The sequence below is a fragment of the Melanostigma gelatinosum genome (genome assembly GCF_949748355.1).
Source record: "Melanostigma gelatinosum genome assembly, chromosome: 23".
NCBI classification, from domain to species: domain Eukaryota; kingdom Metazoa; phylum Chordata; class Actinopteri; order Perciformes; family Zoarcidae; genus Melanostigma; species Melanostigma gelatinosum.
Window position 1 is genome coordinate 1,471,252 of NC_136656.1, and position 14,750 is coordinate 1,486,001.

At 42.7% G+C, this 14,750-nt stretch overlaps 2 protein-coding genes across 5 annotated transcripts in view; both read right to left on the reverse strand.

Moving 5' to 3' along the window:
* Nucleotides 1-1,091: 1,091 nt before the first annotated feature.
* Nucleotides 1,092-7,493, reverse strand: LOC306796958 (uncharacterized protein). 4 transcript variants are annotated; one of them, XM_079296057.1, is made up of 10 exons: nt 7,293-7,493; nt 6,268-6,339; nt 5,163-5,299; nt 4,316-4,418; nt 3,771-3,809; nt 3,464-3,543; nt 3,276-3,366; nt 3,093-3,200; nt 2,215-2,433; nt 1,092-1,540 (listed from the first exon to the last, which is right to left on the reverse strand). In XM_079296057.1, exons 1-10 carry the CDS (start codon nt 7,321-7,323, stop codon nt 1,386-1,388), a joined length of 1,035 nt encoding a protein of 344 aa, XP_079152183.1. In that variant the 5' UTR covers nt 7,324-7,493; the 3' UTR covers nt 1,092-1,385. The 4 variants fall into 4 exon arrangements, with proteins under 4 accessions (XP_079152183.1, XP_079152182.1, XP_079152181.1 ...); XM_079296056.1 differs by having other exon boundaries at nt 6,214-6,339; XM_079296055.1 differs by lacking the exon at nt 7,293-7,493 and adding an exon at nt 6,863-7,191 and having other exon boundaries at nt 6,214-6,339.
* Nucleotides 7,494-12,451: 4,958 nt separating this feature from the next.
* The window catches only part of LOC306796297 (FHF complex subunit HOOK-interacting protein 1A-like), a gene marked incomplete at its 5' end in the record, with an annotated part of 15,017 nt that continues 12,718 nt past the window's right edge, over nt 12,452-14,750 (reverse strand). The window contains 3 exons of the mRNA XM_079295155.1: nt 12,452-12,996; nt 13,759-13,879; nt 13,963-14,141. Coding sequence (XP_079151281.1) covers nt 12,764-12,996; nt 13,759-13,879; nt 13,963-14,141 — 533 coding nt within the window. The 3' untranslated portion in view covers nt 12,452-12,763. The remainder of the gene's footprint in view (nt 12,997-13,758; nt 13,880-13,962; nt 14,142-14,750) is intronic.

The following is a 14,750-nucleotide window of genomic DNA, read 5'->3' on the forward strand; positions in this document are numbered from 1 at the left end:
TTAATCAGCGAACCATCACTGTGGTAAACAAAGTACCACTGCTGGAAGTATTTAGATCCTTTTACTTCATTAAAAGTACTAATACCGTGGTGTGAAAAAAGAAAGTAAAATCCATGTACTCAAAACCTTACTGAAGTAAAAGTATGTAAGTATTACCAGCTAAATACTTACAAACACAATAGTTCCCCTGAAATATAGTGGAGTAGAACTATAAAGTTATTTAAACGGGAAATACTTAAAGTACAAGTACTTCAAATGTGTACAATAAACGAGTAGTTACATTCTACCACTAAAGAGTACACAAAGTACATTAATAGACTGGCCACTTTGACGAGAACGTTACTGCATGACGGTAGTGGTTCATGTAGCTCTATTATTATTAACTATGTAAATTGTCATTTTAGCGTTCATGTTGTTTCAACGTTACAGATCAAAGCTCGTGAACAAAGGAGGAGCCTACCTGTGTTAGATCCTGAGGTACTTCTGGCCCGATACTGGCCCCAGACTGCTGCCAAAACGATTGATTTTTGCTGCACCCTTAATTACACCGTTGCTGTCTCACATTTAAAATATTCCAGATCAATGTCGACTGCTGGATCATCCATCGTAAATATTTTTACCGCTGGCCCCGCCCTGCGAGCTCCCGCTCGGCCCGAAAACTTTACATTGTGATGACCTCACCGATTTATGAAAAAAAAAAGAGTTTTATTGCTTTTCTGAGCTGAAGGGAAGATGTATAGATTTAAACCTCCATGGATCAAAACATCTAAATAGAAAGAGTTCAAATGTACCTTATTTGCAGTTTGAAGGCATCTTGTCAATAGTTTTGCAGATGTCTCTTTCATAATGGTGGTCTCATGATGCGCAGAATCAGTCTTACTGTACGTGCTTATACTACTTTCACTTTGCATTGTGGGATACTTTGAGTCCATTCGGGTAAAATACAGTTTACAGTCCTATGAAATGGTGAAGCCACCGTGTAGTGTGGACTCTTCAGTGCGTATTGATTGAAACGGACACGGCCAGTAGAAATACAAGATGTTTAATAGCTTGATAACAACATATGTTTGTAGTTTGAGAAAACAGTGCTTACAGCAAATCATAGCTCTCCATTACAAAAAGCCAAATTCATTTTTAAGAGAAGCGTTAATAAAACAAAGGGTTACTGCTGAAGGCGCCAGCTAAAATCGCTGAGTCATCTGGCTACTCATTAGCTTCGCTAGTGGTTAGTTCAGGTTAACTGAGCTAACTCTTGTTTGACAGTTATGTCCATTTAGATATAAACCCATTATCAGGATGTGCTGAATCCATCCACACAACAGAGAAGATGAAGCGTAAGCGAGCTCTTTCTGGTTCCGTGACCTCCATGTTGAGCTGTGGGGTCGTCATTGGAGGTGCAAAGATGAAGAGGAGGAGGAGGAGGAGGAGGAGAAGGAGAAGGGGAGGACAGAAGAAGAAGCTTCCGGAGAGATGAGGAGCTGATCGCACAACGCCGCCTCATCGAGGTTTATTTCAACAAACGGGTCCCTGGAGCAAACCGCTAAAGAGAAGGAGAAGGGGATAAAAAAGCACATGACATTTTAGATTTAGATATATTTTCACAGAATATTCAGCAAAGTGCACTTTTCTTCTGTCTTGCTGGGAGTTAAAAGCTGTTTGATGTCTGCTAATTGATTCATTTAGCTTAGCTTAGCACCAAAAAGAAGATTATAATTCGCTGGCCTAGACCCGTCAGAGGTACCGTCTAACAACTCCGAGCTAGTTCCCAATTTAATAAGACACAAAATGTTTGAGAGCTGTTTTAAGTCAAACTAAATTCTCGCTATTTTTCAATTTTGCAGCCAGCAGGTTCCTCCTCCTCACATTGTGCCGAGGAAACACGATAAGACTACAAACAAGAGGCGAACAAAGTCTTAACAATTCAAATGACTAATCTGTGAAGAACAAAACAGCAGAAACTGAAATGTAATGCAGTATGCTCTTTGGCGTACCTGATACCGTATTAACCGTTAACTCGGTGGTTTAAAACCACATTTTGTTCATTTGTGCACATATTTCCATGATATCCATGACACCTGCCCGGCTCCTGTCCTTTGAGGGTCATTCCACCAATCATGAACAAGCTGTTCAGTAGACTCAAGACAAATATGAATACTGCTGTATGCTGGTTTTTGTATTGGTATTTTGTGTTTGTATGTATTTTAAGTATCTTACACGGGTTGTTGTTGTTGTTCTCATTCTGCTGCTCCTCCCCAACAGCATCGAAGAACATGTTGATGCAGCTCAGCGGGCTGGGGGGCTTGTCCGCCGGGCCGTCGCCCAGCGAGGGACTGTAGTTGCTGGCGTTGCTGGCGTTGCTGGCGTTGCTGGCGTTGCTGGCGTTGCTGGTGGGCGACGTCTCCGTACCGTTTGCATCTGGCTGTTCCTGTGGAGCTGGAGCGAGCAGAAGAGAAGGAAAGGTAAGACGGGAATGTTTTCTGAGTGCACCAGAGAATATTTAATATATATTTAATATATATATTTATAATACCAGAGAACACTATTATTGCCGTCTCCTATTTCTTCCCTTTGTCATCTGTTCTATTTACTACCTGAGAACCTCATTTCTTGTCATCTTGCGACCTCCATTACCTCGACTCTGTGACTAAAGTCTACGTTTTTAATGGAGAGCGATTAAGAAGAAACGGGGATTTGATCAGATGCAAGATGCTTTGTTGATAACATGGAAACTAACACAGGATCAGGTGTTTGAGGCTTAACTTGACTTGTGGAACCAAACTATGTTTTTAGCTTTCGAGAGTCATGGAGGGAAAAACATAAACGCATCGAGAAACTTCTAATTTCCTCTTGTGGCAAACTGGGCTCAGTGCATCCCTGCTCATCCAGAGTTTCCCTGTTTCTTGTGATAATATGAACTGCTGGTGGTATTTCCATGGACTACACATTGATATCAATAACCTAGAGACTCATGCAGCTGTGATGATGGCAGTTTAGCTCGTGTTTTGGTTTTCACCACATGGTTTGCTGTCGAAAGAGTTTTTAATGGTTTTGACTTCACAATGTTGAATGTTGTAATATAGCATCTGATGTACCGCTCTCTCCATCGGAGCGCCGTTCCGCCGACGGCAGAGTTGTGCCGTTGGATACAGGAGGAGGCGAAAGGTCGCCGGTGGTCACTTGGTCTTTGGAAGACGGTCGCTCTGAGATACAACACACAACGTCAGGACCTGCTCACACACACTCATGCTGCAGTCGTTTCGAGAGCGTAAACACACCCAGGTCGTCCAGGTAGACGGTTTCAAAGGTGCCGATGGGTTCGTTGAGATGGCTGGCGGGAGCCGGACGATGGAGGTCGAACGAGTACGTCTACATGAACAAACAAACGCAACGTCAGCGCTAACGGCTGAGCGTTGAACGAGCGGATGTAGAATGTGTATTTTAAAGGAAAACGAGGTTGTCTTACCCTGGAGACTCTCCTGAGGAAGTAGAGGATGGCACACAGAATGATGATCACCAAGACGATCAATACGAGGATCACATAGCCTGCAGACAGAGACGGGTGCATTCGCTTTCAGGCTCTTTGTGCACCTGTAGAGCTTATCTAATCTTTATTAACAATTATCTCGCCTTTTTGAGTGTGTTTCACACCTTAAAAAGTAATTATATACATGATCATAAGTTAGTTTAATAGTAGGAGCAGAAGGATGAATAGAACAGATGCTGCTTTACCCTGATGATCAATACAAAAGGTAACAGTACAATAAACTTACCCCAGCTAAAGGACGAATGACCCGCGTCTTCAATTTTCACTAAAAGAAACAGACTTGTGGTTAACGTTCAGGAACTCAACCCAAACAGGTTCACGCCCCCTCGTGGAGAACATGAATAAACATAATACACAGACAGGAAGCTTCCTTCCGCTCTCGATTGATCCATGAATCATTTCAAATAGCTTGTTTCATCCAAACAATCCAAAGATATTCAGTTTAACGTCACATGTGACCAAGAAAAACATCAAATCCTTCATTTGAGAAGCTGCAACCAGCAAATGTTTTGTTGTATTTGCTCAAGAAAAAATAACTGAAACGATGTAATCGATTACCAAAAACTAGAATTTTCATCCTCTCCTCACAATCACAAAGAAAATGTGATTTTAAACTTTTGTTTTCAGAGAGGCTGCGCGTCTGGTGGTGTGTGAGTGAGTGAGTGTGTGTCGGTGAGCAGTAACAGAGTGTGAGCATGTGATGGTTGTGGTTGGACACACAGGAAGACAGCCGGAGGCACAGAAGGCCTTCTGCAGCGCAGCGCGCGGTACCTGGTGAGGACGAGCTGTTGGTCGGTGTCGCTGTGCTGCCGTTGACTCCGTCTGTCATCGTCTTCACCGGCCCGTCTGTGCCGGATCTTCCTGCTTCTCGAGTCTGTAAAAGACGGTTAGAGCGTCACGTCACCGACCAGCTGACGTCTGCTGTGTGAGCGGCCGCACAGCTTCTAATGTGCTGCTTTTAAACCGTGGAGATGTTAGAATGGCCCATTTCAGAATAATATATATTTATTATCTGATTGTATTTTAGTGGTGCAGCTGAGATTCATCTGAATTCTTTTATAAACATTATCTGCTGAGTAGATTGTGAATATCTACAATAAAACATAATTAATCTGTTAAATATACTGTATCATTAATCTACATCAAAGTAGCTCAAGATGTAGTGGAGTAGAAGTGGAAAGTAGCGGAACATAGTAATATTCAGTTGAAGTACAAATTGCAACACTTGAGTGAATGTATCGAGTTACTTCCAGCGCTGTGCTGTTGTTTCTCAGTAGTTTCGTGTTTTTCCTGTTTAGTGCTGGTGTTTTGGGTTATTTTAGCTCAACTTAAACGTCTTGTATTTCCATAACATTTTAGGATCACTTTTTGTGTTTCATTCCGACGTTCCAGAAAGCAATAGTCTCCTTTTAGTTCCACGTGATTATCGACCATCAGAACAGCTGGTCACCATTATGTATTGGTCTATTTTAATAAAGGTTGAATAATGTCTTCAGCATGGAATAAAGGCTTGTGAGGCTCCTCAGTCGTGAGAGGATAACTTCAGGTCCACATTGATTGGTCGAGTTGTTGTTGGGAGGTCACGTGCTACAGGATACCGGCTCAGCTTGGCTGTTACCATAGAGACGGAAGGAGACGGGTCTGTTGCGTTGGCTGATGGATCATCCTGAGGAGACGAGGAGGGCGGCGTGGTGCCGGTACTCGTATTCTGACGGTCAGCTGGTAACGGGGTAAGGGTAGAGATGACTTCAGGATCTGTGTTAGACGTGAAAGACGCAACCAGAATCAGACTGTGTGGCCCCGAGACCACCTCCCCTCACACGGGCCGGTCCAGGATGTGGTGGCCCTGCCCCCCCACGGCTGTGACTCAGAGACGGAGGGTGAAGGGACAACAGAAAGACAGCACAGAGCCCAACATGCTGCATACAACAGCACAGGAAGTCACATCCAGACATTACCTGACGTTCACATTTCAGCACCGCAGAGCACAAGACACGGTGCTTCCTGAAGCGGTTCGAGGGAACCCATTGCTTTGTGGACTGCTGTTTTGAAGCCTTGAGTTCGACATATTGGCCGTGGTTTTTTTGGCTGTCGTCACTTTATTTTTTTGGCCCGTCACCATCTTGTTTTTTGGCCGTTGGCATCTGGTGAGGGGGCGGAGCTAAGTACAAGCTAAGCTAATGCTGGCTTCACATTTCAGAACCAGAAGTTGCATATATATGTAGAAGTATATATATATGTATATATATATACATATATATATGTATATATATATACATATGTATATATATATATATATATATATACATACATATATACATATATATATATATACATATATATACATATATATATGTATATATATGTATATACATGTATATATATATATATATATATATATATATATATATATGTGTATATATATATATATATATATATATATACATATATATATGTATATATATATATATATATATACATATATATATACATATATATATGTATGTATATGTATGTTTAATAAATAAAAACACTTCAACTGATCCCACACTCACAATCAGCGTGCTGACATTGCTCGTTTAAAACACTTTGGGAACCACTGCAATACAGAACTGTCCACGACGGGACGCGACCCTGATCCACAATGAATCAACCTTCCCTCCCCTCACCTGGACCACCTGGACCACCTGGAGTACCTGGAGCACCTGGACCACCTGGAGCACCTGGAGCACCTGGAGCACCTGTAGCAACAGCAGGTTTGTTTTGTCCTCTGGAAATTGAGGAAATTGCTAGAACTGAAACAGAGAGAGGGAAAGATGAGGGGAGGAACATAAAACAACAAATGTGACTTTTAGATGATGTTTTACTTTGTACTGCAAACATTAGTCTTCACATTGATGAGCTACAGGTTCTGGCTAACGTAAGCTGAGGGAGCGGCCGCTCCGACACCGTTCTGCACATGTTCTCTGTTGCAGTTGACGGGTCAACTTGTTGAAGGTGGTTTTACTTCACAGATCTGTTGCTGCAACACGTTTTCACACGTGTGAAAGAAGACAAACGTTGGTGTGAAAATGTGATCAGTGAAGTAAAGAAGACAGATCCAAAACACAACAGAGTCACACGTTATTGTCTCCGTGGACCTCTGCACTGTCTGATTATTTTATATTTTAACATGTAACGCATGAAATGCTTTATGCCCCATATTTGTAAGCAACATATTTCATATTTACACACTGTCTAATATTATTTTTCTCATATTCAAATGAATAATTGACTGTGTTTTGCTTTGTAATTTCCTGAAAGTTCACTTGTAGTCACTCTTCAGTTCCCCTTGCATCGAAGCGTTGGTGTGCTGCACACGACTTCCTGCATTATGTCGATTGTTCCCGAGTCCTTGAGTTAACCTGAAAGTCATTCAAGGACATTCAAGAGTAGATTTGAGACTCGATCAAGGCCTTGAAAGTGTTGGTAAATGAAACGGATGGCAGCAGGAGCAGCGAGATCAGAGATTTCATAAGAACTTCTTGAATCGACACCACGAGCAGTGAAAGCACGAGGCTTCTGCAGCGTCTGATTCAACAACCTCAACTCCAGCCTGGAAAGTTCAGAATAGTGGAGTCTGTGTGAGCGCAGGAGAGCAGCATACAAATGTAGTCGATATCAATAAAACAAAAGAAAAATTCTATAAGAGATCACTCTGAAAAGTGAACAAGAGTTTAACATCTGAGGCAGTTTGGTCTGAACTCACCGAGGAAGCCGAGGCGACTCCATGACTTCATCGTGGTGACGAATTTACTTCTCTCTCTAAAAATATCTTCTTAAAGATGGTGGAGGATCATCCACAAGGCGGTGGAGGTTCCCGTTTCCTTTATCTTGTTCCTTTTTCCACAAACTCCTTTTCCTCCACTCTCACTTTGTAGTGAGCTTTCTGTTTTGTGATCTCTCTCTCTCTCTCTCTCTCTGTCGCTCTGTCTCTCTCTCTCTCTCTCTCTCTCTCTCTCTCTCTCTCTCTCTCTGTCTCTCTCTCTCTCTCTCTCTCTCTCAACCTCCTCCCCCTCTCCTCTCTTGTTGTGTCTCTCATCCCACCTACAACTCACATGTTGCCTCCCTTCCTTCTTTGCTTTATTCTCACTCTTCATCTCTTGCTTTTTGTCTGTTCTGACACAGAACATTAGTACTATGATACAATGTTTTTCTAACTTTGTGGGAATTCAACTCTTTCCTGTTTCATCCTGTTCCCACTTCAACTCGTCAAACAGGGAATTGTTTTTGTGGTTCCGACACATTACAAAGGGCTGAAATGAGCTTCACTCGTAGGGAGACTGGTCTGAGGAGGTTCAACATCTGGGAGTGAGAACGTGTTGAAATGACGATGAACCCTTGAGCAAAGCCAGCTCACTTTTATCCTTCTTCCTCTCGCTGTTTCTTATATCTGGTACTTTCCGGCTACTGTATGTTTTTCTCTCCCCTCTCTTCTCTCTCTCTCTGCTACTCTCTATGTCTCTCGACCCTCTTATTCTCTCTCGATATCTGTCAGTATTCAGGAACTGAGTCATCAACCGCAGCGCTAGCTACAGATTCACACAGGATGCTAGCTCCCACCTCAGCAGCACATCAACAGGACCTGCAAAGTACTAATCCTCACTCCGTCATGTTTGCAGCCACAACATACAGTGCAGACAAACGGCATCATGACACCCCTGCAACTATGGCAGACCTCCTCTAAAAGCTATTGAAAAGCAGCTGTATTTAGCTTTAAAGATTTCACTGATTTCAGATCAGTCTAAGAACGTCTTACTTCTCGATAAGTTCAGAAACTGATCTAAAACATCTAGTTTTTTTCAATCTTTGGATAACTGGCCAGGATGTGATGTCAACAGCAGCACCAGTGGAATTAGATTTTGATAAAAGATGTCAGATTTTAGAGTCTGATTGGGTGGAAGAAGTACTCAGATCCCACAAGCAGCAATACCACGAAACAAACAAAGGACTTTCACCAAGGAAGCCGTTCTTGCTCTATTCCTTTATTGATCAAACATTTTTACTCATAGATTCGTTGAAACATTTTCACTTTAGTTACTTTATAATGCACATCGGAAGCAAATCAAAGATAACGAGCAGCATCATCTGCATACAGACACATCTCAGTAACTCCAGCAAGCAATGCAAACAAAATCATATCCTGGCTGGATAAAATAAAGAGATTCAGAGATAAAGGTGTATTCACTAAGTCTATCATTAAAGAAGATGCTATTTTAAAATGCTAACATGAGCAGAACCAAGAGAACAAAGACCAGACAGAGCGGGTGGAGGTTAGCTGAGGAGGAGGAGGAGGAGGAAGAGTCCTTGGTGGTGTTTGTTGCATCTGTAGGTAGAGAGAGACGACAGGTGAGCCATTAACATGTAACATGAGGGACAGAACATTCTATGAATGAGTCAAAGGCCCAGTCACACCACCGAGTGGCACAGCAAGGTTTACCCGTGTTTGGCTCTCGGAGCTGGTAAGCTAACGCTAACGCACTAGCAAGCCAGAGAAGTGCTCGTGCTATTTAATCACAAGCTTAGTTTTCTCTGGCATTTTGTTCTCAGAGTTGTACATCATTTCATTCCAGAAAGTTATTGAAGGAGTAGAGGTGCACTCCAAGCCAGCTAGCTGCTAACTGTAACGTAGATTCAGGAACTTAAATAAAAGTGATTGGTGCAACTTACCAATAGCTTCCTCTGTTTGGAAATCTAAGCTCAAATTCATGTGGCACATAAAATGAAAGGTTGTTGTAGTTTGTACTATTTGAAGACGAGAACGAAGATACTGGAGAATGCTTTTTTCTCCCTTTCTGTGTGACTGTGATTGTGCCAAACCAGCTATTATGGTTAAAGATGAATGTAAAACACCCGTCCACCGACCTAAGCGCTGCACCTTCACGCATGGCATATTACTTCCTCTATCAGTCGGCCGGCTGTCCCCGGTTAGCTTGGTAGCCCTTACATTACAGTGTGACAAAGACAAATGTCAAATGTCTGGAAGCTTATTTTAGAAATACGTACTTGGATAAGCAGAACAGGGGTTTGATTTTGTTTTAAACTTTGTTTCTATTTTCAACTTTAACTGTAAACTTCCCCCAAGTCCATCTTAAAGAGTGGGACGCATCGGCTACGTTAGTTATCATAGTGTTGACGTGAATAAGACAAATGAGTGATCATGGAGTAGATTGAGGTTACCTGAGGAAGAAAGAGAGGACGAGTCATTTTGAACCAGCCATGGATGTGCGAGTGTCAAGTTTCCAGGTATGAATAGGTCGAAGATTGATTCACCGCTGCCAGATGCTGAAAAATCCGAGTTATCATAATCACCGTCTCCCTTTAATAAAAGAGCTGCAGCACCTACAGGAAGAGCAATCAAAGGGTTAAAATACAACAACAAACTGCTTCGATAGCTTCTTTTATTTGTGACTAATCAATACAAAGCATGTCTGCTTATGACCGCTTGTCACAGCGAGAATAAGTTATTACCTAAGTTGTGAGTAGTTTCATGGACATTTCCCAGAAAACAAATTACATTTGAGATCAGAGACAAAGGCAATGATAAGTGAGAAGTCTGAAAAATAAACATAACTTTTTCCAGAACATAACTCTGAACATTGGATAAAGATGTTCATAATTCTTGTTTTCTGTTGTTGTCAAAGCTTTTTAAAGAGGGGATGTAGTATAAATGAGTGTGTGAGTGATGAGTGAATGTAAGAACTGCTGAAGTGGAGATTTATCATCAGAGTCTGAGAACAAACTCATTGAGAGGAAACATCTTTAAAGAGACGTTTAGTTCCATTACAGACATTCAGAGACTCCACAGGTGAATATTCACCACTTCATCACTCACATTAACAGAAGTGTTTATTGAATACAACGTTTTCTTTCCACGAGTCTGAAAGAAGACGTGATATGAAAGAGAACAAGTGCATGAACTGGTTACTAGTTTACTGTTTGTGAATCAAATCACTCAATGAAAAAGTCAGATAAAACAATAATCATAATTCAGATTTACCTCACTGATCCAGACTGAAATAAAGTCCTTGTGTTACAATGAAGCAGAGATATTTCAGAGCAAACGCAGTTCTTTCTCTGACTCACCGAGAACCCATATCAGCAGGTGAACCTTCATCATCATCATCATCACCTCCTGTTCTCCTCTTCTCCTGCAAACGTTGAAAAACACCAAAGTTTACCGAGTCTGTGCCGTCTGTGCCACCTGAGTGTATAATCAGGTTACCAACAGGAACTCGCTCACCACAGCTTCTCGAAGAGGACACTGACTTGCTGTCTCATCCGATATCGTTCTGATTGTATATTGACGTACTTATATCAAAGACTAGTGTTCGACCCTGCAGACAGCAATCTTTTACTGCCGTAAAAGTACTAATACCACACTGTGAAAATACTCCACTACAGGTGTTCAGCATTCAAAACTTGTAGGTCAACACTTCATTCTTCAGTTCATCACAAACATTCAGCATCAACACATCAACACATCTGGAGATACGAGGTTTCCACTGGACAGGAGCCAAATACATTTAGGAACCCTTATTAGTGCTTCATGTAATTAATAACAAATAACAAGAAACACACGCACACACATGTCCAGGGTGTTTTCTGAAAATCAGATTGTCAAAATCAGTTTTATTATTTTTACGTCATTTTGGCAATAATTTATTCCAAAAGCAGAGACGAGAGACGGTAAAGAGCAGAGACGAGGCCCCGCTGGTGTTCACCAGCAGGGGGCAGCATCAACACACGGCAGTGCGTCCCACAGCGTCCCCATGGTAACAGTGCGCTGTGCAGAGAGGCCGCTGCAGCGCATCAAATGCGGCAAAAGCAGTTGCTGTCACTGTTTTAGTCTTTTGAGAAGAAAAGTAGTTTCTCCTGTATTTGCTGAACGATGTCTGATTTCACACTCGACCTGATTTTGCACAGCGAACGCTGTAGAAGCGTGACAACAAAACAAATCGCACACTTTACACTGAAAACAATGAAACGTTGACAGAAGAGCAAATGAGGAACATCAACATCTGATGATTGCACAAGAATTTAGATTCATTTCATTTGTTGCATCTTGGTTTCATGCACTAAAATATTAGTGTTGGTTAAAGTAAGGCTTTGACATTACTATGTGTGTGTGTGTGTGTGTGTGTGTGTGTGTGTGTGTGTGTGTGTGTGTGTGTGTGTGTGTGTGTGTGTGTGTGTGTGTGTGTGTGTGTGTGTGTGTGTGTGTGTGCGTGTGCAGATAAAGACACAACAGGAAAACATAAACATGTTGACATAATCAATCACAGGTGTTCTGCCCGTTTCATCTTTTTCATTTTCGGTAATAAGACGTCATGCACGTCAAGACGTGCTGTAAAAATCCACAAATATCAGCTGCAGCAGTGAAGACAAATAGTCATTGGTCAATAGACATTTACTGGACATGTGCTGAAAGGTTGAGGTGAAGCAGCTCAATAACACGCACAATAACACAACAGGGGGACAAAGCAAAGATGTACAACTGAAGAGCTTCTTTTTTAGTTTGTAAAGGGCCAGTGTGTAGCATGTCAGGGGATCTATTATCAGAATATATAACAATATAATATTCATAACTACGATTTCATGAGTGTACAAACACCTGAAACTAAGAATCCTTGTGTTTTGAGCCTTCATATCTACATTGGAAGCGGGTGGCGGGGTCCGCCACGTTTCTACAGTAGCCCAGAAAGGACAAACCAAACACGTATATCTTTAGGTAACCTGAAGGCCACCGTAGTTCTCTCCACGCTTGTGAAACTGCGGTAACGTGAGCCGCCGTAGAAGGAAGTAGCTTGTTAACGCATAAACAATGATTAAGTTGAGCAGGTGAAGCTTTTCTTTTCAAGACGTTTTGAATGACATCTGGTTTGCGTCTAAATTTCCAAATTGAATTTCCAAACCTTCAGCCCGAGCAGCTATAGCTAGAAGACAAGTTAACGTGTTGATAAATGTTGAGAACATCTGCTGGAAAGTCACTTCAATGCGTTCGGTTAAGGTTACTTTGATTACTACTCAAATGAGGTTGATGTGTTACGGGGAACATATTCAAGTACTGCTAGAAATATAAACATACTGTACATGTAAATATGATCCTGTGATATCATTCGTGTTGCATGTTTGGTGCTTGGCAGTTTCTCCGATATTTAAAGCCGGACGGGCCGTGAGTCACTCCTCCGTGGTGCGTTCAAGTGCGACGCCGTGCTCCTGGGCGATGGCGGCCAGCTCTTTCAGGAACTCGGCGAACAGGACGATGGCGAACACTCGGCTCTTGGCTTGAGCGGGGATGGGAGGGCATGGCGGCAGCACGGCGAGAGGAGGCGAGGCCAGCGCGGTCCTCACGGAGCCGTTGGGGAGAGACGGGTCCAGGAAGATGTCGCCGCCCCGAGACTGGAGGCACTCTGGGACACCAACGTGACAGAGACGGCTTCAGACAGAGATCGACAAACTGTGTCTGAAAATATACCACTTTGAATTCATGCAGCACATAGAGCGGATGTCGTATTTTAGTTTGCCCGCAGGACGTTAGCGTCACTGGTTCCCTCAACAAAAAGCCATTCGGCTCCTGGACCATGGTAGAGACCTGTCAATCACTGTGTAGCCCCGCCCTAAAGCGTCCCCTGCTTTATGGTCTGTGTGACTCTAAATGGACCATAATGTACTAAATGAACATCATGCTGTATTGAAGAAGACTTGAAACTAGAGATTGAGACATAAACTCATGTTTACAATGTTTACTGAGGTAATAAATCAAGAGAGAAGTAGAGTCATTTTCTATAGACTTCTATACAACCAGAGGAGTCGCCCCCTGGTGGACACTAGAGAGAATGCAGGTTTTTGGCTTCACTCTGCAGGACCAGAGGTTACCGCCTGAGTAGGATTTGTAAACAAGCAACCGGGAGGATTAACTTGCTGGAGTCGCTGCTAACCGCCTCCTCGCTGTAGCTTCATATTCAACGGACACAGAATGAGATCTTCTGTTCAAACCATTTTAAAGCAAACTAACATAATAAACCTATTAATACTGCTGCTGTAACTTCTACATGAACTACCTCAGAGTTTTATTGCGGCACTAAAACCTCCAGCTGGGGCGGTTTCTTGTCCCATCTGTGTGTGTGTGTGTGTGTGTGTGTGTGTGTGTGTGTGTGTGTGTGTTCATTCACCTCTAAACTTGCTGTCTTGGTCTTTAGCCAACAAGAACCTCCAGGCCTGAGTGACCAGGGCGGGGAAGTCCGGCCTGGCCGCCACGTAGCGCTCAATCTGAGCGTGCACCGACACCAACACCTACGGGAACAAAAGGGTCGGCGTGGTGATCATCGAGAGGCCTGAAGCGTCGGCATCAGGCGTGCATGACGTGTGGATGTTACCTGGTGCAGTGTGCGTACGCTGGGCTGGTCGTGAGCGTCGGTGCGGAGCAGGAAGGACCTCAGAAGAGGTTGCGGGTACGACGCCAGCTGGGCCAGGATGCCCGTCACCAGCAGGTTCACGGCGATGGAGTTTTCCAGGAGGTTCTGGAGGCGGGACAACAGCACGCTGATGAACGGACCTGCAGGTTAGCGAACCAATAAAAGTGATTGAAGAGATGTTAACTGTGATGCCCCGACAGCAACGCAGCTTCTTATTGTTTTTGGACATCTGACATTTTCCTCTTAATTACTTTCTGTATTCTTCTGTAAGTCACTTTTAACGGGTCTCCAAGTAAAACGTTAACCAACCGTTGTGAACTACAGAATACATCTCGGTAAATTAGAATATGTGCAACTTCTTTACTGCCAACAGAGTAAATGAAGCTCTACAAACCTTTCTTCAACTTGCACTCTTCATCAAATAACAATTCCAATGTCATAGCATCTTTAATTAAAAGATGAGTTTCTGCAGTTGGATTTACACTTGTATGATATTTGCACAATGCTTTTATGTTGAATTGGGGTCACCAGAGTTATGAAGAAATTATTATTATCACCTGAAAAGGTCAAATTGAAAACTATTCTGCTGCATTATGAAACAGCTATCTTTACATTTACATTGTCTCCCTCCTCTTTTTGGTGGCCGACTTTTCACTTCCTCCACTTTTCATTTCTGTTCGCTCGTTATGTTTGAGGAAACCCAGACTTTTGTGCAACAACAAAGCTCCTTCGAGGTGCTTCAGGATGCT